The sequence below is a fragment of the Grammomys surdaster genome, unplaced genomic scaffold (assembly GCF_004785775.1).
Source record: "Grammomys surdaster isolate TR1022 unplaced genomic scaffold, NIH_TR_1.0 125947, whole genome shotgun sequence".
NCBI lineage: Eukaryota > Metazoa > Chordata > Mammalia > Rodentia > Muridae > Grammomys > Grammomys surdaster.
Genome location: NW_021620769.1, coordinates 1,601,107 through 1,628,792, shown reverse-complemented (window position 1 = coordinate 1,628,792; position 27,686 = coordinate 1,601,107). Strand labels below are relative to the sequence as shown.

The following is a 27,686-nucleotide window of genomic DNA, read 5'->3' as shown; positions in this document are numbered from 1 at the left end:
GGTGCTTTGCTGCGCGGCCTCGCGAGGGTGAGTGTGGGGCCCGGTGCGCGCGGAGGCCAGGAGTCGGGGCCGGTGCGTCCTCCGCCCGGGGTCAGCCCCGCGGTCGGGGGCGCCCCCTGGAGGCTCGCGGGGGGCAGCCGAGGAGGATGTGTCTGAATTGGGGGCGGGGTGGATGTGGGGCCTGCAGGAAGGACTGGAAGGGACTGCGCGCTTTTTCCTTACATAAGAAAGGCGTCGCAGACACCGCTGTCAGGTTCTCCTGGGCTGCTTTGGGAGCTCGACTCGGGCGGCAGGGAAGGAGACGGGACCAGGAAGCTGTTCCCATGTTAACGAGCTCCGCCTGCGGAAGGAATACATTTGCTTGGGATTCAAAACAGGATATAAAGTAGGGTTCTGACTAGGAGTCACGAAACAGTGTCTGGGTTGCCAAATACCGTCTGGACAGTGCCTGTAGCGTTCTACAGAAGACATTCCAACTTCAGATATGTTAAGAAAAGCGTTTCTTACTGCTGTCTTTCTTAAGAGTCCCCATGCATGTATTTTGGAGAACAAAGAGACTATAAATAGTGGCTAAGCTGGTAGAAAACCAATTTCCAGGAGAAACAAAACGTTTGGGGGTCATCTACAATGTCTAGAATATTGTTTAACAAAGTAAATATATTCAGGGAAATAGTATTTTTAATAGGATGATTCTTTTAAGGCTTTGTTTCCAATTAGGAGAGACTATAAACATGGAAAGTTATATAATCATAAGGAACGTAAATGGTACTTACAGAATTTGAGGTTGTCATCAGAATATATTTGGAATGGATGGAGCAAGCAATTGGTTGAAATTTGCCCCTGATTGCTGTCATGTGGGAAAAGCAAACACTTAATCTTCCTGTATGTAAGAAAGGTGTTGAACATGGCTTTAAAAATCTTCATTGCCACAGATATTTTACAGAGATCTGATTTTTCTGCAATACGGAACAGAAAAAGTATCTGTATTTTTATGTGAGCCTCCCGTTGGTTTTAATGTGATTGGTAGTCAGTTAACATGCACTCTCTGTGGGCCAGGTACAACTTGTTAGTGATCTGTACAGATTATCACCTAAGTTAGTATTCAGAATAATTTGATTTAGAGAAGACAAGATTCCCCAAAGCCCAGATCATCAGGAGAGAATTTAAGAGAAGAGTGGAATTTAAACAGAAGAGAAACATTGTAGAAGAGGAAAGATGCTTCCTGTGGGTCGAATATGGAAGTTGGGAAATTGGGAAAGTAAGTAGCAGGTTTGGAAGGTAAAGTCTCCTAGGAGAAAGTCTAAAAGGAGAGTATGAGAAAATTGTGCAGCAGAAACAGACTATGGACTTTGTTCCTAGGGCATCAGTGTCACACAGAAGGCTTAAGAACACATGCAGTTGGGCCCCACTCCCACAGTCTCTGAATCAGAATGCCTGGGACAGGGCCTGAGGTTTTCCTTCTCATCAGGTACTCCTGGTGTGGTTCGGGGAATTGCTGTCCTAGGGTGTGGAGGAATTTAAACAGAAAAAGCCTAGATTCATGTTTCAAGGTGGATCTTGCTGTGCAGTTCAAGGGCACTGGAGAAGGGGCGGAGAGAAGAGCAGTGTTTCTCAGTGTTGTGATAAAGTATGCGCTTGGTGCCAGGTCCTGCCTGTGTGCAGAGCCGTTATTCACATTTGCTGTTCCCCTTGTCCGTGGGCCTGTTTACATTTGCTCAGGAAGAACCTGAGACTGTAAGAGAGCTCAGTTACTCGTGCTAGTCTCACTAGCACTGCAGTTTTGGACCAGGGTCAGAACAGAGCAGTGAATAACAACATTTAATGGTGAGAGGCCCCCTGCACAAATTGACCTCAAGTAGAAATTTGGACATTTGACTCTTTCTGGAAATAGTGAAAGGTAAGGTGGACAGGAACCTCAGAGAAGCTCTCCCCAGGCAGTGAGTGTGTTCTGAGTTACCCTCACTTATCAGGGCCCGGCTTGAAAATCATTTGAAAGGGAGAGGTGAAGCTTCTAGCAGCAGTGGAGATAGTAAGCAGGTTAGTGGCGTCTGACAGCTTAGCCCCCAAATCAAAATCAGTTATACATGGGGGAGTCGTGTGGCCTGTGTATATTGTGCTACATCATAGACACTGATCTACTGTAGTGAGTTTGAAATGCCTTTTCTTGTCCTGGTAATCACTGAAATTAAGAATATTCACTTGATCAGTTCCCAGACAAATACCCTGAGTCAGACCCTGCTGCTGAGCAATCTCCTCAAGCAGAAAAATGGGCATGTATCAGACTTTTAAAGGGAAAATACATATTTACAAGTATTCTGTTTTTCAAAAATATCAATTAGTAATCAGTGTAATGGAGTTATGTAATAATATAAAATTATTGCATATATTCTTTGATTCTGTAAATGGTGAGTTATGGATACAGAGAAGCCATGGTCTGCAGAATACTGCTGTCTTAAAAGTTACCACTGTACATTGTGATGAGGGCTGTCTGAGAGGCAGGAGGAGTAATCAAAATACCAAGAAAGCAACTAGTGACTCTGTAGAGGACACACGTGGGCTGGTCCTTGAAAGCTGAAGAGGATTTTGTGAGATGATTAGAAGGAGGACATCCCACATAGAATGTGGTGTCAGCCACTCTAGAAAAGAGTGTAGCTGGCTCTGGGATCTGTGTACACATCAGAATGCTGACAGCAGGACAGGAAAGGCTGAGGAGGGGGTGGCAATTCACAGAGGAGTATATATGTAATGACTGCCTGGATTGTAAACCTCACGCTACCAGGAGTCCTGTCTGACCTTTATGTCAGTATATTCCAAGGTCTAGCACAGGGCCCTGCATATAGCAGCTTCTGCATAAGTATTTATTGAATTAGTGGCACATTCATAGAATTATACAATTTTTTATTTTTTTCAGGTAAGGCAAGGGGAGCCTTGAGTGTTTGAAGGGGAGTATATGAATATGAGATGCCTGACAGAGTAGAGGATGGGTAGAGAATGTGAGAGGTGCCTGTGGTAGACTGTGGTCTTCCAACCTTCACAGATGACTCACTGCAGAAGAGACAGTGCTAGAACGTAGTATCTGCAAAAGGGATATGTTATCGAGTGACATTTGTGTTCCATGCATGCATGTGTATTGTAAATATATGTCTTATGACATGCAGAGCTTGAAACCCACTGTGTTAGAGAGATGTAGAGGATGGAGAAGAAAGAATAAGTAATTTTTGAGGAAAGTAGATGTGAACTTAAAATGTTATTATTTGTTTAATTCTCTCAGGGGAAGTATGATTAAGTTTTGTTCCTGTAACAAAGCAAAGGTTTGTTTTGGTTCAGTTTTGGAGACTTTAATTCATGACCAACTGTCGCAGTTTGCCCTGTGGTGACACAGTGAATATGGTGGAAGTGTGCGGCAGAGGAGCTATCTGCTTCATGGAGCCAGGAATGAAGGAAAGAAGGGGCTGGAATTCCAATATTCCTTTTAAAATACCCCCATGGTACAGCTTCTGCAAAGTCCCAGTTCCTTAAGGCTCTAATTTCCCCTAATAGCACCAAGGGCTTAGCACACATGGACTTTTAAGATCTAAGCCATAGTAAGAAATGATGACTTAGCCTATTTCAGTATTTATGTCTACTTAGTATTTTTCATTGTATATTAAAACCCTAGAATCCTGATTTATTAGGTATGACAGTTCTTTGTAGTAGGCAACTGAATGTTGTAAATGCCACAGAATTCTATGTTTTAATAGTGCTTAGCTTATAGATTGTAAGATGAAGTCTTACTGTGTTGCGACCTGCAGACTTCTCGAGCTACTGTGGCCAACTCTGCTGCCTCGATGCCTTGGCATGGTCCAGCCGCTTCTGTCTCTAGCTAGCAGGCTGTGTGTGTGTGTGTGTGTGTGTGTGTGTGTGTCGTGTCCCTCCCCAAACCATCCCTGGCTAATTTCCTTTGACATTGTCCTATGCTACTGCCGGCCACTCTCTGTCCCGGCTTGGTCCCACTGGGTAGCCGGCCAACTCTCCGGAGGGGCTGGAGCTCCCATGTTCCCTTCACTGTCACACCAGCCTCACATAACTACTGTCCACCCCATGGTCAGCTGCTGCAACACACATTTACCTGGTAGAAACAAAACTCTAGAAGCTTATAATTAACCTGTCAGATTTGTCTGTCAACAATTCTTAAGTCACAAGATGCGCACACAATAATTTCAAGGCTGATTGATAATGGTACAAGCTGCCCAACTAGATTAGACAAGTTATCTGAATTATTTTAACCTTATAAAATATTCATAACTACCTGTGGCTATTTAAAGCCACGCTGATTCTGAATCATCCTGTCCTTCCATCTCCATCTTGGCTTCTCCTCTCTCTCCCCTCTCCTTCTCTTTCTCTGCAATTCTTATCTCTGCCTTCCTTTTCCCTGTCCAATCACAGGCCTCTTGCTACACTAATATTTAAGAAGATTGCACAGGGAAATTCCTGCTACATTACTGTCAAAAATCATGACAATTAACTGAAAAGTTTGATATGATTAATGGCTACATTCTTTGGTGTCTGTCCTTCAGGCAAAGGTGCTTAGTTACATGAGCAAGCGAGAAGCCCTTCTTGCTACTTAGATCATTTCGCCAGTATAATGGACAGAATATGCTAGAATGTCAATAAAATTACAAACTTTTCTGTTCTGCCAGTGACATGTATATTAAAGATAAAAAGTTGTTCATTAGGCTAAGTTATATTCACTTTTAAGAAATGTAGTATCCCTTTAAAATCAGTTTAAACAATGGGGTTATATGGATTTATTGGGTATGACTTTTCTGTGAAATGAAGAACATTTTAAAATGTTTAAAATTTAATTTGTTCTGTACCTAACTGATTATTGGGACATCATGCTGACTTTCTAAATTTGACAAAAGTAAAAAATAAACTATGAACATCCAGATGTAACTATGATCCTTTCAAGTGTGAAGGCTGTTTAATTTTCTCTTGAGGTCTTAGCTTACAGATGTGTGTTTATGAATCCCATCACTAGTTGTGAGGCCTTGGGCAGTCCACCTACAACAGGGCTCCTTTGTGTAGTATTACTGCATGGATTAGTTAGGAAAGTACATAGACCCATAGATAGTGCACATGACGTGAAGCAGAGCTGTTAGTGTCTGCCGTTCATATAGGCCCAAGAGGTGGGATGTGCGGGTGTGGGCTGAGGGGGGTCCACCCTCAAACAGTCTGGAAGGGGTCAGTAGAAGGTGGGTAATTTTGCTCATTTATTGGGGGCAGGTAAAAATGATACCGTTGTTTTCTTAGTTCTTGTGTCTCACTTAAAGGATTTTAAGATCTGTATAGGCATGAACGAGCTGCCTCCAGAACAAACCTTAAGCTGGTCAGATAGTTAGCACAGGCTTTCTGAGAAAGACTGATAGTAATTGTTGTGGGACACTGCATGAATGACGTTCTCAGTGAATAAAAATACTATCTTAAAATTATTTTAGGGAACTGCTTCTTTTCTATGTTAAAGGAAGCTATATTGTCTTTATTAGACAGTTTTTATCCATTTTGTTTAGAGATTTTGCTTGTATTGTGAATAGACATACTTCCATCTGGTAAAGTTCTTGTTGTGGGTTTGGTTCCTTCCATATTTATATATTTCTTCTCTGGAGGTTTGGTTAGATGTCAAAGATGTCTTGATTGACAGTGGGTGCTTGGAAGAGCAGAGTGTGTTCTGTAAGAGTTCTTTGCTCACACAGGTTTTCTCAGTCGAGCTCTCCCCCATAGGTTGAGTTCCACTGATTTAAAGAACAGTTTTGAAAGTTGGCCATGTTCCAGGCCCTGCTCTGGAGCCTGAGGAGGTAAAGACTACATACTGTCCTTTCTGTGGGAGCATTGTCAGCTCACAGGAGTGACCTAGTTAATAGATTTCAAGACAAAGCAATAAATACTGTGTTGCCAATGTGAACAGAAAGTTGAGGAGCGCTGACAAGCATGGTTGACAAACAAGGCTGATGAGCATGGCTGCCTGGGAGGGTCTGAAGGAATGTGCCTCAGAGGGGCGCTGTTTGTCAGTCAGGGTGTGGGTACACATCCAATCTCTGTACGAGTTTGATAAAAATCATAGCAAAACCACTAGCCACCCTTCTCACCTTGTGTGTGATTCTTTTCTTTTTTAAAGATATGCTGATATTATGTCTAATTTGGAAGTTGACATGCACATATATTGAATATAACACTGAAGGTTGTAATAAATAGTAAAAGACGCATCAAGTTGATTCCTGGGTTAGGAAGAGATCTAAATGAGGAATGAAGGGTCATAGGTTATGGCAAAGATAATTAAATCATGAGTGGTTATTAGACATTTCTCATTAAAAAAATCTAAATTCTAATCTTTAAAAAAGATTTAGTGGTTGCTATAGCAATTGTATTAGTTTTCCATTGGTGGTGTTAGTGTATACTTAGTGCATTAAGACAACACATTTATTTTCTTTATTTAATTATTTGATTTGTGGGGGAGGGCGCACATGGCAAGTCAGGAATGTGGAGGTCAGACAGCAACTTAGTGGAGATGGCTGTCTCCATCCACTTTTACTTGGGTTCTGGGAATCAAAGGCAGGCAACAAGGCTTGCCTGCTAAGCACCTGTACCTGCTGAACTATCTGGCTGGCCTAACACATTTGTTACTTTACTATTTAGTTGGTCATGCCTGACACAGGTTGAAGTAGCTAAAATTAAGATGTTGGTGTCTTTATTCCACCCTGTTCTCAGTGAATCCCTGTTCTCAGTGAATCCTGATTCTGTTTTTCTTAGCCTCTGCAGTCAGTCAGCCTTCTCAGGTTGTCTCTTAGTCTGTTTACTCCAACCTCAGAGACAACAAGAGTAGACTGAGCCTCCTGGCATTCAGCTGTTCTTTTTTCTGACTTTCTCCTCATTTTAAAGGGCCTGGTGATACTATGAGTCAGGTCAGATTAAGTAGACTAATCTTTTTATTCATGAGCACCCTGAATTCTGTTAGCATATTTCAGTTTCCCTTTGTAAAGTAATATAATATGTTGTGAGAGTTGAAGTCAGACATGTGAGCGCTGTCAGAGATGCCATTATTATACACAGTAACATTAGGCTGCTTTTTAACAATATGGTCTTCCAAAACCAGCTTAGAAGCTCCATGATAACCCTAATGTATGTGAAGTTTTATTTTGAAAAAAAAAATGCTCTCAACTTCTATCTGTAATCAGTTTTAAAACAAGCTTGTATCTTATGGATTTAAACAACATCTAAACATTGGTGATATCCAAATTATGCCTCAGCTCCAAATTCAGCACCAAACCTAAGACTGAAATGCAACTGCCAGCTCAGTTGGATATTCAATGGGCCTTCGTAAAAATTAAATCTGGGGTTGGGAGATGGGTTAGTAGATAAAGCATTTGTCATCCAAGTGTTCGGGCAGTTCAGGTCCTCAGCTGCCATGTAAACAACTCTCAGGCATGGTGACAGGCTGTATTCTCAGCACACTAAGGCCTATAGAGAGATCCCCAAGTGAAATAGCTAACTGGACTAGCCAAATTGGTGAACAAAGTTCAAATTAGAGACTACCTCAGTCTACAAGTTGGAGCACAATCAAAGACAACATCTGACAACCCCCAGCCTCCACACACATGACATATACATGCTTGGCCATACCCATGCACACAAACATGTCTCCTGCCTGCCTGCCTATCTGTCTGCCTGCCTGCCTGCCTGCCTGTCTGTCTGTCTATCTTCTGGTCATACCCCAAACCTCACCTCTAGTCTTCAGCTTTCTGTGGCTCAGGGTAGACCTTACTCTGAGCCTTAACATCTTGTATCGAATGTCTTGTATGAAAACAGCTCCTTCAGAATTCACATGGAGTTTGAGCATCACCTGTCCTTGGTCCAAGCCATCATCTCCTCAACAGTTACAGGAATTCCTGTACTGTCTTCTCATCTCATTCTACATCTTACTTACTGCTTCCTACTTTGGAATTTTACATAAAGTAGCCAGAGATCCTAAACAAAACAAGACAACAACAAAAAACAAATGGTAGTGGGCTGGAGAGATGGCTCGGCCGTTAAGAACACTGGTTTTTCCAGAGGTCCTGAGTTCAATTTCCAGCACCCACACAGTGGCTCACAACCATCTGTCATGGAATCTGATTCCCTCTTCTGGTGTGCATGAAAACAAAGCACTCATATACATAGGATGAATAAATAAATAAGCATGATAAGTTCTTTGTCCTGGCTTCCCACCTCATTTAGTACACTTATCTGTCTGTAAAGTCAGTGTTCATCCTATCTTTGACTGTCTCTCCTGTACTTTCTCGGTGGCTCATTCAGATCCAGACACAGTGACTGACTCACAGACAGTACACTGATTTTCTCCTAAGAACATAAACTTTTTGGTGGTGCTGTATTCTCAGAGCTAAACTAGTGCATGGCACATAGTAGATGCTCAAACAGTTATCTGATGGATGCTTCATAATCTACTTGGTTTGGAGCCCCCTCCCCTCAGTGCATTACTTTGGGCTCGTTTGGTAACCAGAAGTAGTCATGGTAAGACCTTTTAATACAAGAGGACATATTTTAAATAGTTGTACTTTGCTTTTAGACCGTGTGTATCTTTTCTTTGGATGGTAGGAGTACATTTGATAATGAGCACATCTGTGGCGTCTTCATTTCACCTTACTATTCTTCTTACACACTTAGAAAGATAGGCAGTTACAGATATCTACTTCTCTTTTAACCACAGACAGCTCTTTTGTAGTAACATACTTCATTAAGAAATAATGTCAGAAAGCCTAAAGTCTTGGATCTTAGTCCTGCCTCTGTGACTACACACACTTAATTCTTGATTTCTCTTTTGGTTAAATGAGACTAACAACTGTCATCCTACTGTCTTCATGGAACTGGAGAATAATAGAAAGTGTTTGAAGATGGTTTATAAACTCTAAAGTCCAGAAAAGTGGAGAAGTAAGTTCAGATCAGCTGTATCTTTTCTCTATGGTTGATTGTTTTTAAGTAACTACAGCATACCTGATGTGTCAGCTTTGTGGAGTCTAACGGGCAGGAAGCTCTTTAATCTGCCTTCTGTTTTCTGTGCCTTAATGCCACACCCAAGTCTGTGTTCTCCACTTTTGTTTCCTTGCTAGGGACCCTGTCTCAGATTTCTTACTCCGGCCTCTGTTGCTAGAGTCTCCTCACTCTTCTATTCTCACGGTGCTTCTACATGCATATGCTACTGTATGCTGCTGCTGCTAATACTACTGCTACTGTTACTACTGCTACTGCTACTATTACTACTGCTACTGCTACTATTACTACTGCTACTACTGCTACTGCTACTGTTACTATTACTACTGCTATTACTACTGCTACTATTACTATTACTACTGCTACTACTACTACTATTACTACTGCTACTACTGCTACTGCTACTGTTACTATTACTACTGCTATTACTACTGCTACTATTACTATTACTACTGCTACTACTACTGTTACTATTACTATTACTACTGCTACTACTACTGTTACTATTACTACTGCTACTACTACTGTTACTATTACTACTGCTACTACTACTGTTACTATTACTACTGCTACTGCTACTATTACTACTGCTACTGCTACTGCTACTGCTACTATTACTACTGTTGCTACTATTACTACGAAGATTGACTGTGTTACCTCTGTAAGAGTCTCTGTCATTTGCCCATGACAACAGTCGAAGGGTAGTTTTGTCCTTGTTCAAACCTCATCTCTCATCACTAGTTCTGTATAGCCAAGTCTTCTGCCTTCACTGACTTTCCCAATCTTCTCTAATATGGCAAGGACTAGACCAAGCACCTACACTGAATTTACACATTTAAGGCCTCAGCTTGGAAAACCTGCCCCATCCTTCTTTAGCGTTTTTTTTCTTTCAGACTTAGTCCTGTCATTGACTCCCCAGTGACTTGAATTCCTCAGTGAGAGTTAGCTCCTGTGATGTTGACTTTACCCTTAGCACTTTGTGCTTTGGGCTGTTTGCTGCTTCACTTTGTTTGGACATGGTGAGCCTTATTCCATGAGCTTGTGAAGCACTAAGGATATGTCACTGAAGAAGATGAAATAATCTTAGGAAGCTACAGTAGGTTGAGTAGGAATCTCCCCAGGATATGTCCATGTCCTAACACCTAAACCTGGAAATGCGACCCTACTTGGAAAAGCAGTCTCTCTGTAGGAATTTAGCAGTTACTTCCAACATTAGAGTAATTTGTTAGAACTGCTGTGAGGAACTAAGTAGAAAATTAAAGCTGATGACTGTGTGTCTGTTACTGCTCTCATCACTGACCAAAATGCCTACAACAGGTGATGGGGAGGAGAGCCTTGCTTTGGTTCGTTGTCCAGGGTGATTTCAGCACCCTATGGAGAGGACAACATGGAGGCTGGAACAGACGCTGGGCTCCTCATATCACCTAGGCATACGGAAGGTCAGAGCTTGGGGCCAGAAGCAAAGAGAACCAATCCCATAACAAACCACTGTGTCAGCCACGTCTCATGTCTTAAAGGTTCTACAGCTTCCTAAAACTGTCAGCAGTTGGGGACCAAGTAATTCCACACAGGAACCATAGGGACCAGGTCAGATTTAGGCTGGAGCAACAGGAGCACCTAACACCATTTCTTTCACCGTTCATGTCTCACTGTTATTCCGGTGACCTGGGGACTACATGTCCTCAGGAAAGAAAGGCTGAATAAAAACACAGTTCTTGCCTGTGAACTCTCCATCTAGTTGTACTGGTAGTAGTGTTGGTAAGAGTTGTACATAAGGGTATGCTGAAAGAAGCCTTTGAAGACAGAGTCCCCTTATTTTCTTTCAAAAGATTTAAAAAAAAAAAACATTTTATAAGTCTGGTGTGGTGGTGCACACCTTTAATCCCAGTACTTTTGAAAGGCAGAGGCAGAAGGATCTCTGAGTTTGAGGCCAGCCTGGTCTACAGAGTGAGTTTTAGGATAGCCAGGGCTGCACAGAGAAACCCTGTCTCAAAAACAAACAAACAAACAAACAAACAAATATTAGTATAGGTTTGCTGGCATGTATGCCTGTGTACTTGTATTCAGGGCTCTGTCCAAAGAGGGTGTCTGAACCCCTGGAACAGGAGTTCAGACACTTGTGATCTGCCATGTGGGCGAGATCCAGGTCGTCTGAAAGAACAGCCAGTGCTCTTAACTGCTGAGCCACCTCTCTAACCCCTAAAATATATATATATTTTTAATTCCATATTGTATGCATATGTGCATGTGAGTGCAGTTGCCTACTGAGGCCAGGAGAGGGTATCAGATTCCCTGTAGCTGGAAGTAGAATAGTAGTTAGCTGCCTGGTGTGGGTGCTAAGAATGAAACTTGGGTCCCCTATATGAGCTTGTGTGCTCTTAACCACTGAGTCATTGTTCTGGCTCCTACCTTTTTGTTGTTTTAAGTATGTACAGGTAGTGATGGATGTTTAATACTTTTTACACACTTTTTAAAATTGTCCTTTTATCACAGTATTTTCTGTGAGACTGTGTCTCCTTCTAGAAGACTCAGAAGTTACACACATAGTCTCACCAACAAAACTGCCTAAACATGAGCTGAACAATGACAATAATAGACATCCTGAATTGGATGGCAAAGCCCACAAGGCCTCGATTCTATGGAAAGAACTGCAGACAACTAAGGGATGCTGAGTGTGGGAGAAATAGCCTTCCCCAGGGAAGAGCACACCAATCGGTTATCCAATACCAAATGGTCAGCCCTCACAACATACATACAAAAACGTAAATAGACTGAGTAGATTGTATTTAGGAATGTATATGTATATACATATATGCATATAACAATTAATGGAAAGATGCCATGGACTTAAAAGAGAGCAAGGAGGGGTATAAGGAACAGTTTGAAATGAGTAAAGGGAAGGGAGAAATGATGTTATTATCTCAAAAATAATTGTCCTTTTAGAATAAGGTTAATTTTATATAAACAGAAGTTATAATACCTTTGTATTAGTCAGAGTTCTTTTGAGTAATAGAACTTAAGAAATGAATAGAATGACTTTCTCTGTCTCTGTCTGTCTCTCTCTCTCTCTCTCTCTATATATATATATATATATATATATATCACATATATATAATTTATTAAGATGGCTTACAGGCTGTAGTTTAGGTAGTCTAACAATCCAGTAGTTGTTCAATCCGTGAGGTTGGATGTCTTAGCTGGTCTTCAGTCTACACTGGAATCCTGTGGAAGTGGGCTCAAACACTAGTAAAGGAATGGTTTGCTAGCAGAGCAAGACCACGGAGGCAAAGAGCTTCCTTCTGTGTTCTTTAGAGGCTGCCAGCAGAAGGTGTGGCTCAGATTACAGGTAGGTCTTCCCACTCCAAATTATTTAAGAAGAAGTCATTCACAGGTGTGCCCAGTCATTTGGATTTTAGTTAACTCCAGATGTAGTCAAGTAGACAACCAAGAATAGGCATCACAACCTTCCTCAGAATGGAAAAAAAGATTGGAAAATCAGAGCAGCTCTAATTCTACAAATGAAAACCTTTAACAAACTTCTTTACTTCTAATAGAATGTTTATTATTAACTGAGATAAATTTCGTATTCATTGGCTTACAAGTATCATTTAGAGAAAGTATCTTAGAGCAATAAAGTAACTTAATGTGCCACAAAGAATAAGGAAACCAAGACTTACCTGGGCAGCTTCTGCACATCTGTACATGCCCGCTTACCCCTGGAAGTTGGGTGTGTGACCTAGCATCACAGTGTCTTACAAGTTGATAAACTGCAAATCTGATGCTAGCTACTCTAGGCCTCCTACAGGAATCTAGTCCTCTAATCCTCACATCCACCCCACTCTCTGTGTTCTCTTTACTCCCAAGAAGATTTGCAGCACAGAATGCTTAAGTAACTTGCCCAGAGTCATGACACCAAAGGGGAATGGCTATGCTGGTACCTTTTGTCCCATTCTGACTTAACATATTTAATACACTGGGACGTTGTGTTGAGGAAATCTGAAAAGGCTCTCTACCTAGTTCTGTGGTAGTTCAGACCTGAGTGTGCTTACCCACAGAGGCTGTTGTGGGGCTGGGAAGAGACCAGGTGCTTCTGACCATCTCTGAGATACACTGGTCTGGTCACTCCCCGGCCTACGCCATTTACTTCACATCAAGGCTTATTGTTGTTGATTGTGTGCTTATGTCAGATTATTCAGGGTGCTTCTCTGAGTACATGCATGTACCTACACTTGCGCCTCAAGTGCCACACTCCTAATCACACTTCTTATGCAGAGAATGAATAAGAGGCCAGCGGCAGAGGGAATCTTCTGAAAGAGTCTTTTGTGCACGCCTCAGAATCGGGTATGTTGACCTGAAGAAATCCTTAAGATGAATGCAAGAAAAACATGGGCAGAAAATATCTACTCTAATAAGGTTTTGTATATTATTTTTTATATTTGCTATTTAACTTATTATATGTGTATACACACACACCCATGAGCTTGCCACAGGTAGGATAACCATTGAAAGTCAGTTCTTTCTGTTGTGGGTCTCAGGAATGGAACTCTGGTTGTTAGGTATATATGGCAAATACTTTTTAAAAAGGCCTTGTGTTGGTTTTGTTTACAGGGCAATTTTAATGTAAATTCTATTTTACAATAAAGTAGTTTCATGTTTTGAGTTATTCTTAGTACTAACTGTGGCCAAGGGCGTCCTCTACTAAATTTTAGTGTCTTAGTTAGGTTTCTGTTGCTGAAATAAAGCACCATGACCACGTGCAGCTTGGGAGGAAAAGTTTTATTAGGCTTACAGGTCATCATCAAGGGAAGTCAGGGCAGGACCGAAAGCCTGAAATGAAGCCAAGACCATGGAGGAATGCTAGTTGTGGTTTGCTCAGTCTTCCAGTTGGAGTCTTGGAGGATTCCTGAAGAGGTCTTCTGTCTACATTTTAAACTCTGAAGAACTTGGCTCTAATATTGGTCAGTATAGCTCAGCAGCAGGGTAGATGAACTTGCCAGTGAGAGTGAGGGCAAGCAGGCAAAAAGCAAAGTTTTCTTTTCCATGTCTATGTGGGCTGCAACCAGAAAGTGTGGCCCGGATTTAGGGTGGGCCTTCCTGCTTCAAATAAACTGTTTAAGAAAATCTCTCACAGGGGGTGCTCAGTAGCCTAGGTTTTAGTTATTTCCAGATGGAGTCAAGCTGACAACCAAAATTAGTCATCATGTATATTATCAAGAACCCTGATTATTCATGTTTTAGAATGCAAGAAAAAAGTATGCGGGAATGCTGTGGTCTCTTAGTTTTACTACTTCAGTGTTTTGTCTGTTGAACTCAAAAATACACTTTTCCTTCCTTCTAGGCCATTCATAAATCACACTAAGACAGAAAGTATCCAGTTACAGACAAAATGACTATTCCCATGCTGCTACTTTCTCCTTACCGGCATTTACTGACCTACCTCTCGAGAGTGCCTTCCCCAAGGCTCAGTCACTCACGTCACCATGCACCCGGATCCCCAGGTGCTCTGCCAAACTCTTTTAGACACCATTGTACTAAGAGGGTGCTACTGTCTGACGGCTTCAGGAGAACATTATGTGTTCAGGCAACCTTGAAGGACCACACAGAAGGACTTTCTGATAAAGAACGAAGATTTGTGGACAGACTTTATACGGGTTTAGTTCAAGGGCAGAGAGCTTGCCTAGCGGAGGCCATAACTCTCGTGGAATCAACTCACAGCAGGAAGAAGGAGCTGGCTCAGGTGCTTCTCCAGAGAGTCTTAGCCCACCAGCGGGAGCAGGAGCAGCGGAACCAAGGGAAGCCCCTCACATTTCGAGTAGGTCGGTTTTCTTTTTCTGTTGTTCAGGAAATGGTTTTCTAAATTCTTCTTTTAAAATACATCCAAGAGGTATGAGATCAAATTGAAATTTCTTTGCTTGATATTTGGATGAAATATGAATGCTGTTTTTATAGGTATTAATCTTCATATATGCTAAAATTACCATGACCATTTGAAGCAAGCCTGTGTACTCAGGAAGAGTAAGAACCTTGCCATGGATTCCAGAACCCAAATATACTGGATGAGTGTTAATCAGGGTGCTCATTTTTGGCAGTTTTCTGTTTTTGCACCCCATCCATGATTAGTTACCCTAGTCACACCGGAAGTCTCTGTCTTTGCTGTTTTATTGGTCTTTCTGTATACAAGTCTTCCTTTCTCCTTCTTTTGTTTTCTTTAGTCTTGCTATCTCACACAGGCCAACTTTAACTGTCCATCCTCCTGCCCCAGCCTCTTGAATGCTGGGTCAGCTCTCCCAATACTCATTCCCATGAAGCCATCTTACTCACATTCCCCCCGCACCAGGGCCAGCTCCACTGTGCTGCCTGGGTAAGGTGCAGGGCCCTCTCTGCTTAGTGCTGCCTCAGGTGAGAAATGGGGCCAGCTCTCCAGAGCACCCCGTCAATGAGGGGCAGGGCCAATTCTGCACAGTCCCTGGAAATCCATGTGATGCCCCGGCTGCTGACCCAACCAGGGACATCCTCATGTTCTCTCGTGGTAATATGTGCCATGGACATTGACACTGACCCCTGCCACTACATAGCCATGGACCCAGACATGGCAGCTTGGGCTGGGACCTCCCCATGGCCCCAGACAACAGAACTGGCCACTCAGGACAGGCTTCTCCTCTACACCCTCGAGTCTCCAGTTCCATCTCTATAATGCTCAAGCACTATTGAGCAGCAGGTGTATAGCAGGGTAGTGTGGGTGGAAAGAGTGTCCCACAACAGTGAGACAGGTGCTTTGAACCAGCTCTTCTGCTAAAGAGCAGTTGAGATGTTGGGATTTGACCTTGTGCATAGTGAGTAGATGCATACAAGCTTTGGTGTTGTACTAGACTTTGTATCACAGTGTAGTGGTAACACAGAGACTCAAACCTCCTAGGAATGGATAGGAATGCTTTAAAGATGGTTTTCACAAGTAGGTCTCCAGCCAATCGTCCATACATGTGTTTCACAGTCCTTCCTCTACCCAAAAGGAGGGGCTGTGATTTTGAGAGTACTACACTAGGTCTTGGTAGTTTTTATGTGTTGTAGGGCAAACACCCAAGGAGAAAACCTAGCACAACAAAGTCTACTTATACTTAGCTTTAGAGAGCCCTGGAAGAGACAAGGGCCCCAGGAGTGTGTTTGCTTAGCAGCTCACACACAGCCTTCTCGAGCTTTCTGGATAATCTACCCTGATCTTAGGCCAGATTAACCCAAGTCTTTAGTTACGTTATCATCATCATGAATAAAAGTAACATGGATTTATGCAGCATCTATAGAGGTTCTTGACATGGAGACCTCCATGAGTAGTGAGGGCCTAAGCCTGCCATACACTGCACACACTGAAGACTGGTAAACGCCTGCGCGTAATAGTCTTTATTCAGTGGGAACAGCTCTTTCTGGCCTGCAGTGTACATGACACATTGTACTAAACATAATCTCATCTAATTCTTAAAACAACCTGCAAAGACCCATACTGTTGCAGTAGCTGCTGTCCTGTAGAGAGTGCTGAGGCACCAGGGGAGGGAAACAGCACAGGACAGACCACAAGTCTTGGATTTGTGAGGATCTTACAAGGACGAGACGCACTGACAGCCCCGGGCTTGCCCCTTACCTGCCATGATTGACTGACTCTAATAGGTGCGTCTCTGCCATTTTGAACACAAGTGATTTTGGTTTTTGTTTTCAGATTTTCTTTTATTAGATATTTTCTTAAAGTTATGAGTAAGAAGAAATATATTTGTATGGAAAATTACTTTCTCAATCACTGGCAGTTTCTAGAGTAATGGATTGTTTTTCCAGTGGGCAGAACAGAAGAGGGATGGGTGCAATCATTACCCACCATGCTAAGAGAACAGCAGATGTAGGAATTCCACACCCCACAACCCAAGCAATGATGTATTCCCAAAGAGCTGCATTACAGGAAAAGGGCAACCCACATCACTGATTGGTGAAAGGGAACTTTATGAATTTTCAATTCATAAAGAACTTGCAATTTTTTTCTCTCTATCTCACTGCTACTCGGAAATTAGATACAGATAAGACTTTTTACTTATGCTTTAAGACATGTTAAAATGTCAGTTATGGCTTTCATAGGCTAGATGAGAGACCTGTAAGTCACTCAAGGCACAGCATGTAGGCCCCACCCCAGAGACTTCCAAACAGCCGTTCCCAGACCTTCAAAGCAGGGTGATGTCCAGGCCGTCTGTACCAGGGGGAAAACATAGCACAAGATCAGGCCACCCACCAAATCTCTGAGCTTGCCCCAAGATCAGACCATATAACCGTCAATTCCAGTCTACCCTGGAAAGCCCCAACCCCAAAGAAACCCTATATAAAGCCTGTATCCTGCTCAGTTTTTTGTTACTTGCCCAGACAGAGGCAACCACTCGCCTGTGTTTTTCCCTCCTAATAAATTTCTTGTGTGGTGTTTGTTGTGTGGTGTGACTTTATGTTATTCCTTAGCTCCCAAATGCCAGGATGCCGTTTCTTCTGAGCTGTAACACAGACCTCTTTCAATTACAGGATTGTCCGGGCCCCCTGGTGCAGGAAAATCAACCTTCATAGAATGTTTTGGGAAGATGTTGACTGAGCAAGGACACAAATTGTCTGTGCTAGCTGTGGACCCGTCTTCTTGTACCAGTGGTGGTGAGTGTGGCTGGACAGCTCCTGAGGGCTCTGATACAGGATAGTGGGAATCGGTAGTTGGGTGGCCTCTAACTGCCAGCTGAGTTTGGTCTCATGAAAGGTGCTATTTCTGTTCTGCGGAGTGTCGTAGAAACTGAGACTTGGTTAGGAAGTGTTACACTTCACAGAGCCAGTCAGCTTGTGAGTAACTCTGTGGATACTCAGGCAGAGTGAGAGGGGCCAGTAGATGAGGCTGATCAAAGGGCACATGTTGGCCTTTTGGTGATCATGCCTAAGACCAGGCCCTATTTGCTGACTTTGTTTCTCCAGTGGTCTCTGCTTCTCTGCTCTTATCTTCATGGTGTTGTAGCATCTCTTCAATTAATCTTGAGGGAAAAGTACAAGTGTTTATAGCTTGTCATCTGTCTGTTATATGTCCAGTGAAACAAAGCTCTGCCTGTACCAAGGACCCTGGAACTTACTGCTGTTCCCTGCAGCACTCAGCAGAGCGAACACACAGAGCACTGCACAGTGCTCAGCACTTACTGCTGCTGTGAGGTCATGCATTCACTCAACACTTCATTTGCAGCTCATCAGAGATAAAATGAATGTAAACTTAGCTCCCCAAGGACCATTTAAAGAAAGCATACAAAGCCTTTCCTGTAACTACCCAGGAACCATTTCCCCCTTTTTCTCTCCTTGAGTTAAGCTGCTTGGATTATAGCTATTCACTGAACTGGTATTGGAGTGCCTTCTGTAGGTGAGGCACCAGCACAAGAGGTGCCTCTAGGGTGAATATGACACAATGGCCTTGTCCTTGTCCACTCTATGTCTTATGAGGGAAACGGGTAACATAAGCAGTCACACTATAGTGTATGCTCTGGGGTTAAATGCTTGGTATTTAGTGAAAGTGTTTGGTTTGTATGCTGTGCTGTTCTTCAGAAAGTAATCATACTTTAAGACCTTAGGTCAGGAGAGACATAGATAAAAGTTCCTAATTATCCTTTACTGAGGAATATGGCTCAGAGCAGTCAAAGGGTTTGGTTCACTGTAATGGAAAGTTTACCTGTAAATGAAATTAACTCAAGTTCCAAGGTTATATCCTTGTCAATTTGTTGTCTAGGTTATTTACTGTTTAAGAACTTTGCTAAATGAGCCTGGCACATGTGTTTAGTCCCAGCACTCAGCAGGTAGAAGCAAGCAGATTTCTGGTCTATAGAGCAAGTTCCAGCGTAGCCAGACTACACAGAGAAGCCCTGTCTTGAAAAACCAAGACAAACAAACAAACAAAGGAACTTTGCTAAATGAAAATTAATGAAGGGTTTTCATAAATGATTGTAATTTTTGTACAAGTGATAAAGCCATTTCCTCCCCACCTTCATGGTCTAGAGTATTTTCCATAGAAAAAATATAACAGTAGCTTGAAATAGTAATTAATAACAGACTTGATGTTATATCCTGTGATTAAAGTTGCGTAGCACATAGCTAGGTGGCTTCTAACCTTTCTTTTCTACGTGTATGTGTGTGCATGCATGTATGTAAGGGAGACATGTGAAGGTCAGAGGTCAGCCTCAGTGTCATTCCTTGGATGCTGCCCATCTTGCTTTTGAGTCAGACTCTCTCACTCTCTTGGGACCCACCAAGTAGGCTCTGTTGGCTGGTAGTGAGCTCCAGGAGTGCATGTCTTTGCCTTCCCAGTGCTAGGATTATAAGCATGTGCCACCAGGCCTGCTTTTCTTATATGAGTGCTGGGGTCAAACTCATTTCCTTGTGCTTGCAAGACAAGCACGTTACTGACTAAGTTGTGGTTCTTAATATTTTCAAACTGAAGTGAAGGGTCCTATTCGTAGGGCTTGAAAAAGGTTCTGTAATTTAAGAGAAAAATAGATGCAGCTAAATAGAGTGTTATGAATGTGAATTCCCAGTCTATGTAAACATTAATTTATCTATTCATTTATTCATCTGTCCTTGTGCTTTAGAGTCATACGCCTTCCTGTGGCATAGCATTGAGATACCCCGGGAACTACAGCTAACATTTTGGGTTCACTGGCAAGAACAGTTCTATGGGAGAGTAAGTTGCTAACGCTATGTTAAGCGTGCTGGCATCCATAGAGTAATACGTAGATAGATATGGCAGACTGTGCACTTCCACAGAATGGTTTCTGCAGAAAAATACTTTAGGAAAGGGTTTATGTGAAATAAATAAGGAAGTTGAGGTATATGGTAGGCGTGTGCCCTAGAATCAGTACCTGCTAGAAGGCTCTAACGTGGAATAATAAAGGGAAAGGGCATACCTTTAAGGAACTCAATCTTCACTATCTCATGGTGGAGAAAAGCCTTTAGGTGAGTATAAATGTTCAGGTAAGACTATCCCCATTCCTTATGTAACTATATGGCAAAAGGAAATTAGTAGGATGGAGAGATAGCTTAGTGGTTAAGAGCACTGACTGTTCTTGCAGAGGACCTAGTTCAGTTCCCAGCACCTACACTGGGTAGCTTACAACCACCTATAACACTAGTTCCAGGACGTTAGGAGGCCAGTACCTCCAACCTCCAAAGGAACCTGCACTTATGCACACATACTCACCTGTAGTTACACACACACACACACACACACACACACACACAATTAAAAATAATAAAAGCAAATATAATTTTAGTTACAAAAAAAGAAAGTAGGGGAAAGGTAAGAATGGTTTGAGGGCTTAGTTCTTTCAGAATTTCAAGTATTGCTGTTTGCTCAAATACTACAATTAATTCAAAAAATATAATTAGTCCCTCCCCTGGGTATCAATTGAGAGTCTACAGTAGCCACTGTGTTTAGCATTCAGTGTAGAGTGAGGTCCTAGGCAGGGAGTGCAAGCTAGAGCTAGAGCATATTTTCTCAACCTTGGCACTGGTGACATCCGGGAACACTGATGGCAAGTCTTTGTTGGTGGCAGCGATTCATGCTATGTGGTGGCTGTCCTATGAACTGAGGTTTACTTAGCTGAATCCCACCATTTTCCCCAGGTGGTGCAGTAGCATCCTGTCCCACTTGCGACAAGTGAAGACGTCTCTAGATACAGCAGGTTCCTGTGGGGTGGGAGAGGGAAGGGACCCTGGTTGGAACCATCTGTGAAGGAAATTAAACAAACACTGTGAACCCAAGATGTGTTGTAGGTGAAGTCCCCATCATCTCACTGTACGTTCCACTCAGTGTAGACTAACTCCAGGTGAGGGGCTGAGAAACAACAGTCTGGCATAGGGCTGATAAAATGCCTCTGTACTAAGATGACACTGGGGAGGGGAGGCTGTTCTTGGTGAAAAGGGAAAAGAGAGGGTAGCAGCATTTTCTACGTTCTTCAGGGTGCCGGCAGATGCAGAGCAGTTGCTGTGTACCATACAGATTTACAGCAAAAGGCATGAGAAAGTTCCAGAAAGACTCTGAAGGAAAAGACTTCAGTGTGTGTAAGATAGATATGGTCTGTTAGGTTTCCAGGTTTTGAAGCTCATGTTCCATTCTTGCCTATTGTCATTTGAACCTCAGCACTGACTTATTATTCCATTTATGTAGGAGAGGACAGGTTCAGGAAGGTAAAATAACACCCCAAAATGAAGTAGCCAGGACCCTGATTTGACCTCTTGTGAATTGTTGACAAGAGGACATACAAGATGTCCTGGTAGGACACCAGCAAAGAAGCAGGCCCACCAATGTAGAGATAGCCATGAAGAGACAGTGCTGGGCCAGAGGGTTGGCTTGGGACTGGAAGGCCGACATTGGTCAAGGAAGGTATGGTTGGGTTGTTGCCTGGGGCATCGGGGCCTTAGATTTGAACCTCCAGTCAGTTCAAGGAGGCCTTGTTGGTTTCCAGGAGCTTGTAATGATCCAGTGGTTACTTCAGTGTGAGGATAGACTGAGCTAGAGGAGAACTCACTATTGTGGCACACACCTCTGGCTTGGGAAGAAATTATGTCCTCTTGTAGTTTGCTGATTGGTATTTAGCCCATACAGCTCTTCCATGATTGTAAAATGTAACTGTGTGTTTTAGGGTCCCTCTTAGGTGATAAAACCCGGATGATTGAGCTGTCAAGAGATATGAATGCATACATCAGGCCATCTCCTACCAGTGGGACTCTAGGAGGCGTGACAAGGACCACAAATGAAGCCATTGTGTTGTGTGAAGGAGGGGGCTATGACATCATTCTTATTGAAACTGTTGGTAAGTGTAATACTCTATTTCATAAGAATAGTGTACTTTCATAATGACTACTATTTAAAGATGTTGCCCCACAGAGAATGTGAGTACATGGGCTATGCTCCCACCCACAAGAGCCTGCCATATGAAAGGTGAAAGTGAGCCTGTGTCTCCACAGCTGCTATCTAAGCTGACATGTTCCATGTGCCAGAGGAGAGTAAGCACTAGAATGACCTTGGGAAGTAAGTCAGCACCACAGCACATCTGGAATCATGGTGCTGGCAGTTTCCTCCAGAGCACATAGTTATGTGCAGTGAGAACATCAGATGAAAACCCTAGCACTTCACACTCTTGTGGAGAGATAGATGACCTTTTGGTTTACTTTGTGATGAATGTATATGACAGAACCCAAACCAGTGTTTGGGGGAATCAGTGAAGACTTCCTGGAGGAGGGAGGGTGGGATTTAATGGTAGGGGATAAAGCAGATTTGCACAGGCACAGAGTGGGAAAACATGACTCGCTCAGAGAAGTGCAGCTTGTTCAGGCCACTTCCAGCATGGCGGGCAAAGAGGAGCTTGGAACAGTGGCCAGGGGCAGGTTTTCCTTATGTGCCCTGCCGAGGAGTTCATTTTCTCTGAGAGGAGTGGGAAACGAGAACAAGGGAAGCCACACATGCATGTGGAGGGAACCCTGCCGCAGATGAAGGATGATTAGGAGAGTCAGAGTGGAGGTGGAAGGCAGGAGACTGTGGTGTCCACCGAAGAAAGGAGCTGGTGAGCGCTACATCAAGTAAGCACAGGAGCAGAGAGGAGGAGGTCACTTCAGAAGCTCCACAGTAAGCCAGCAGGACTTAGATGAGGGATGATGAAGGTAGCACACAGAGGTGTGGAGAGCACTGGAAGACAGCAGGGAGAAGGCAAAATAACAACACGTTACTATGCCATGCTTCTTAGGTGTCCAAGTGACGTCATTCTAGGAGACTGGACATAAATACAGACCTGACAGTTATCAGCATGGCTCTTAGTTCTGCACTAAGTTACAGATTTGGTTTACAGTAAGTGAACAAAAGTAGGGGATAAAAATGGAAAGTGGCCATATTGGTTCACTAGGATTATTGTCATAGACGTACAGCTTAGAGCATGTCCATGTGCCTCCTCACAGCTCTGGAAGCTGATGGTCCAGCACCAGCAGGGTTGCTTTCTGTGCTCTCCTCCCTTGTTTGCAGATGGCTGCCTTCTTGCTGTGCCCTCCCTCACATGGGTACTCTCAGGCTTACACACCCTGGTGTCTTCTCTCACTACAGGGGCATCAGTCCCATTGGGTTAGCACCCCATCCTCAGGACCTCATGTCACTCTGTAGAGCCCCGTCTCCATCTACAGTCACACTTAAGGCCTGGGCTTTCCACAGTGGACCTGAAGACAGGCCTAACAGCCTTAGGAAGTGCACCCTTTAAGATTGAATGGAGGAAAGTCAGAGGAGAGGGCAGTATAGAAGCCAGTTGTGTTATCTCAGAGTTGTGTAGTGCTGTGTGTCCTAGAGTCTCAAGATAACAGTGACTCAGATAAGAGGGATTGCTGTCTTGTAAGTGTCGTAGCCTGAGGTCAGGTGCTTGAGAACAAAAACAGTTCTATACCTTCAGTCCCTGGGACACCACTGGCCTGTCTCTCCATCCTCCACTTGTAGTCTACCTCAAGGTTGCTCAGGATTGGAAGGTGGCTGATGAAACTTTTACTGTCCCACTGGGTCTCAGACAGAAGGAAGGAGAGGGAATAGGAAGCATAAAGTGGGACACAGAAGAGGCACACCCAACTGACGTTGCCTTCCTCAGCGGACTCGCCTGCGAGCTTCTTCTGCCTACCTTTCCTATCACTCTCCGCTCAGCTGCCTGACAGGACACCTTGAAGTATCAGCTTGACTTGGTACACTGACGCTCTAGGGCGATGAAAGGGAATGGATAGAAATAAGCACCAGAAGTATCTGCAACAAATAGGAAGCTTCCAGGTGAGCGTGTGAGCTGGGGATGTGGATCAAAACATAGACACTGGGCATCAAGTGAGGTTTTCCAGAAAGTCAACCATGTAGAGAAAGTGAGAAATGCTGTGGAGGCTGAGAGAGGCTTCAGGAAAATGGATGGAAGGGACCCCCGAAGAGCACAGCTGCTCACAGGAAACTGCAAGTAGGTGGCCTGGCAAAGGCTGGGTTGGCATCTGTTTGTCCACAGAGGAAAGTGCTCCCTTTGTTTCCTCTGTGATGTGGGTGACATGGTGACAGTACATGAAAGAAACTGACTGAAGACACTTAGGAGATCTCTCTCTCTCTCTCTCTCTCTCTCTCTCTCTCTCTCTGTGTGTGTGTGTGTGTGTGTGTGTGTGTGTGTGTGTGTAAATTTTGCCTGCATGTATGTCTGTGTATTCCTGTCATCCACAGAGACCAGAAGAGGATGTTGAATCCCCTGGAACTAGAGTTGTGAGCCACTAACTAGGTGGTGTTAGAACAGAGCGGGCTCTGCAAAAGCAGCAAGTGCTCTTAACCACTGAGCTTTCTCTCTGGCTCCCTGGGGGATAGCTTTTATGAGACCCTTCAGTGGTACTTGTCTGCAATTAAGAGGTCTCTCCAAGAATGTTTAAAGAGGACAGAACTGGGGGTTTGATGAGTGAAATAAAGGTGAAAAGGCATAAAGAAATGAACGTAGTGGCAGATGCCGTTTTAAGACTAGAGTCCATGTTCAAGCCACTTCCTAATGGAGGAAACGCCAAGAGAAAGCTTTACGAGTAGGAGAGAATGGAAGTCTGGCCTGGTGAGAAGCGGAAGGGTGTGTTGGTAATGTAATCCAAATCTACGCTAATAGCATTTGGAGGTAGGGCCTGTGGGGAGTAATTAGGATTGGGTATCGTGATACCCATGAGGCCCCTGTAGTGGCATTTGTGACATGACACCTGCCTCAGCATGCTTGCCCTGTCCTCCCGTATGATGCTGTCTGTGGAGATGCACTTGTGTTTGTCACTCTGCAGATCCCTGAGCAAATGAGCTTTCATTCTTTATCAAGTCTTGGGTGCTGAGTTCTAGCAACAGGGCTTTAAGGGGTTAATGTATGGCCATGAAGATGAGGAATGAAGTGAAATAGAATGTAAACGAGCCAGTAAATTTGAAAAGAAAAGTAAAACCAACATCTTAAATAAGGTTGTAATTTAAACTTCCAGGCGTGGGGCAATCAGAGTTTGCTGTTGCTGACATGGTCGATATGTTTGTTTTATTGCTGCCGCCAGCAGGAGGGGATGAACTGCAGGTAAGAGTTTGGTGCCCTGGCCCTCCTATAGTTATCTCTGAAAGAACAAATGTGCAGTGTAATATTGTTGTAAATTAAGTTGAAGGCAGTGTTAGAGCAGCATTATTCCCATTGGCTAACGTACACGAGGCCACAGGCAGTTCTCTGTACATGTGCTTTGTTTTTTCTCAATTAACAATAATCAAAGATGTGACTCTGAGCTACTCATGCAGCGTAAACTTTTCCCTGTACAACACGGAAGTGACTGGAATAAATGGAGGGCTGTGGTCCAGAGAGACCACAGCATCACGGCTGTGTGGACAATGCTTGACTCAGAAGTTATTCATGCGGTGGACACTGTTGGGGAGCATACGTACTGTAAAACAGCACAGCACTCTTCTCTACAATTCCATCGTTAGCCAGCCCAGGTCTTCCGCAGTGTCACTTCACTTCAGACACCACCCGGGTTTCCAGGCCCCGGGTACCGCCGGCCTACAAAGCTGAAGGTCCCACTTCCTCTCAGGTGCAATAATTCATGAGACTAACTCACAAAATTCAGGGAAATTCTACAATCATAGGTTTATGATAAACTCTAGCCCAGTGAAGAGACACACAGGAAGGGGGTGTGTGTGTGTGTGTGTGTGTGTGACTTAGACACACCCACACACTGTGCAAAGGGCTGGGGACTCTGTGGGTGGGAGAGAGGCAGACACATCCATCATTATAGGAAAGGTTTTTTGTTCTTTTTTTTTTTTTTTTAAAGTGATAGAGCCTTTCTTGGCTCTGGTGGGTGTAACCCAGGGGACTAAGGTGATCCGCAGACACCAGAGCGACTCAAAGCCAATGACTATGGAGTTAATTGTCTCATGTTGATGAAAAATAAGGACTGGATGAGGGGTGAGCAAGTGAAAGTTGATTTTATCAAGGAAAAAGGGCTCTAGAGTGGGAGGGGTTGTCCCAAGAGAGGGGGACCATCGTATTGTTTAGTGGTCTTTGTGGGACTTACATTGGGAAGTGGATGGAACCTGAGGTACTCTTTACTGAGACTTGTCATTCTTTGGGCACATCATGAACCAATCAGTGAGAGACACCCCCCCCACACACACTCTGGAGACAGTCACGCTTTGTTCATCCAGTCTAAGCAGTGGTCATATGTCTCTGTCACCTCTTTTACTCTCTCAACTTCCCTTACTTTCTTGGGAGGCTACTGATCAAGTCCCTTCACTTCCTTGTGCTCAGGCTAGGTGACTAGCTTGTACCGTTCACTCTCACTTCCTGTGGTGAGCTGGGTGGCTAGCTCTTGTCTCCGTGAGATGCTGTGAGCTGCCTCCTGCCACCATCATGTTTTCTCTTGATCATCTATCTACAACATCTGGATGGATCTCACCAAGTTAGTCTCTAAATTTGAAAGGGATTTTACAGATGACTTCCATAGTTCACCACCAAGGGCTGGTGCTTTTAGGTAATTCTTGTCAGTTATCATCCTGGCACATGAACTCAGGAAGACACAGAAGAAATGACAGTATCTGACTGAAGTCATGATGTCTGCTGTTGTCACGTTCTCATGGCAGTTAGGAGCAAGTGGGGTTCTTCTGGTAAATGTGCTTCTTCTCTTCTCTCTAGGGCATCAAAAGAGGTATAATTGAGATGGCAGATTTGGTCGTTGTAACGAAATCTGATGGAGACTTGGTTGTGCCAGCCCGCAGGATCCAAGCAGAGTACGTGAGCGCACTCAAGTTGCTCCGTAGCCGCTCAGAAGTCTGGAGGCCAAAGGTTGGCTTGCATTCCTTTCTGTGTTCTACACTGAGTGGACTGTGCACCTCAGGAGGGGACATAGGTCTCAGGCTGGACATATACTCAGCCTTCACTTAAATGTAAAGATTACACTTTGAAAACTATGACAAAGCCAGATTTGTAGCACTGATTTTAAATAGAATCTTTCAACCACAGGATGTCAAAAACCAGAGTGAGGTGACAGCTGAGCCTGCTCTGCACCTGATGTAAACCATCTGGAAGTGATGTGAGGTTCATCCCGAAGGGACTGTCCTTAAGAGTGTGGAGCACTAATGTTTTGAGGATGTTAGGATTTGGGGAGCAGAGCAATGGCTTTCGATGCGGAACTTTCAGTCAGAAAGTGACACAACTATGGGAGCAGCAGCAGCAGCCTATTATGGTCTTTTGTCTTCTTTCCATAAATGCTAAGAATTCACTGGCAAATTGCAGATGTCCTGTGACATTCAGTTCTGCTTCTGCCTTCTCAATAGGTGGTTCGCATTTCTGCCCGAAGTGGAGAGGGCATTACTGAGATGTGGGACACGATGAGAGAGTTTCAGCACCGGATGCTGGCCAGTGGGGAGCTGGCCGCCAAGAGACAGGCACAGCACAAAGTCTGGATGTGGAATCTCATTCAGGAAAATGTCTTAGAACACTTCAAGACCCATCCCAGCATCCGAGAACAGATTCCTCTGATGGAGCGAGAGGTTCTCAGTGGAGCCCTCTCCCCAGGAAGAGCAGCAGACTTATTGTTGAAAGCTTTTAAAAGCAGACACTAATAAATTTATCCTGTGCAATCAC

At 43.6% G+C, this 27,686-nt stretch overlaps 1 protein-coding gene across 11 annotated transcripts; it reads left to right on the top strand.

The window, feature by feature from the left end:
• Mmaa (metabolism of cobalamin associated A) lies at positions 1–27,686 on the top strand. 11 transcript variants are annotated; one of them, XM_028753425.1, is made up of 8 exons: positions 13–27; positions 13,294–13,362; positions 14,360–14,837; positions 17,566–17,688; positions 21,699–21,869; positions 25,048–25,133; positions 26,736–26,885; positions 27,377–27,686. In XM_028753425.1, the coding sequence occupies exons 3-8, from the start codon at positions 14,408–14,410 to the stop codon at positions 27,662–27,664; spliced, it is 1,248 nt and encodes a 415-aa protein (XP_028609258.1). In that variant the 5' UTR covers positions 13–27; positions 13,294–13,362; positions 14,360–14,407; the 3' UTR covers positions 27,665–27,686. The 11 variants fall into 11 exon arrangements, with proteins under 11 accessions (XP_028609259.1, XP_028609258.1, XP_028609254.1 ...); XM_028753421.1 differs by having other exon boundaries at positions 13,294–13,434; XM_028753422.1 differs by lacking the exon at positions 13–27 and adding an exon at positions 188–385 and having other exon boundaries at positions 13,294–13,434.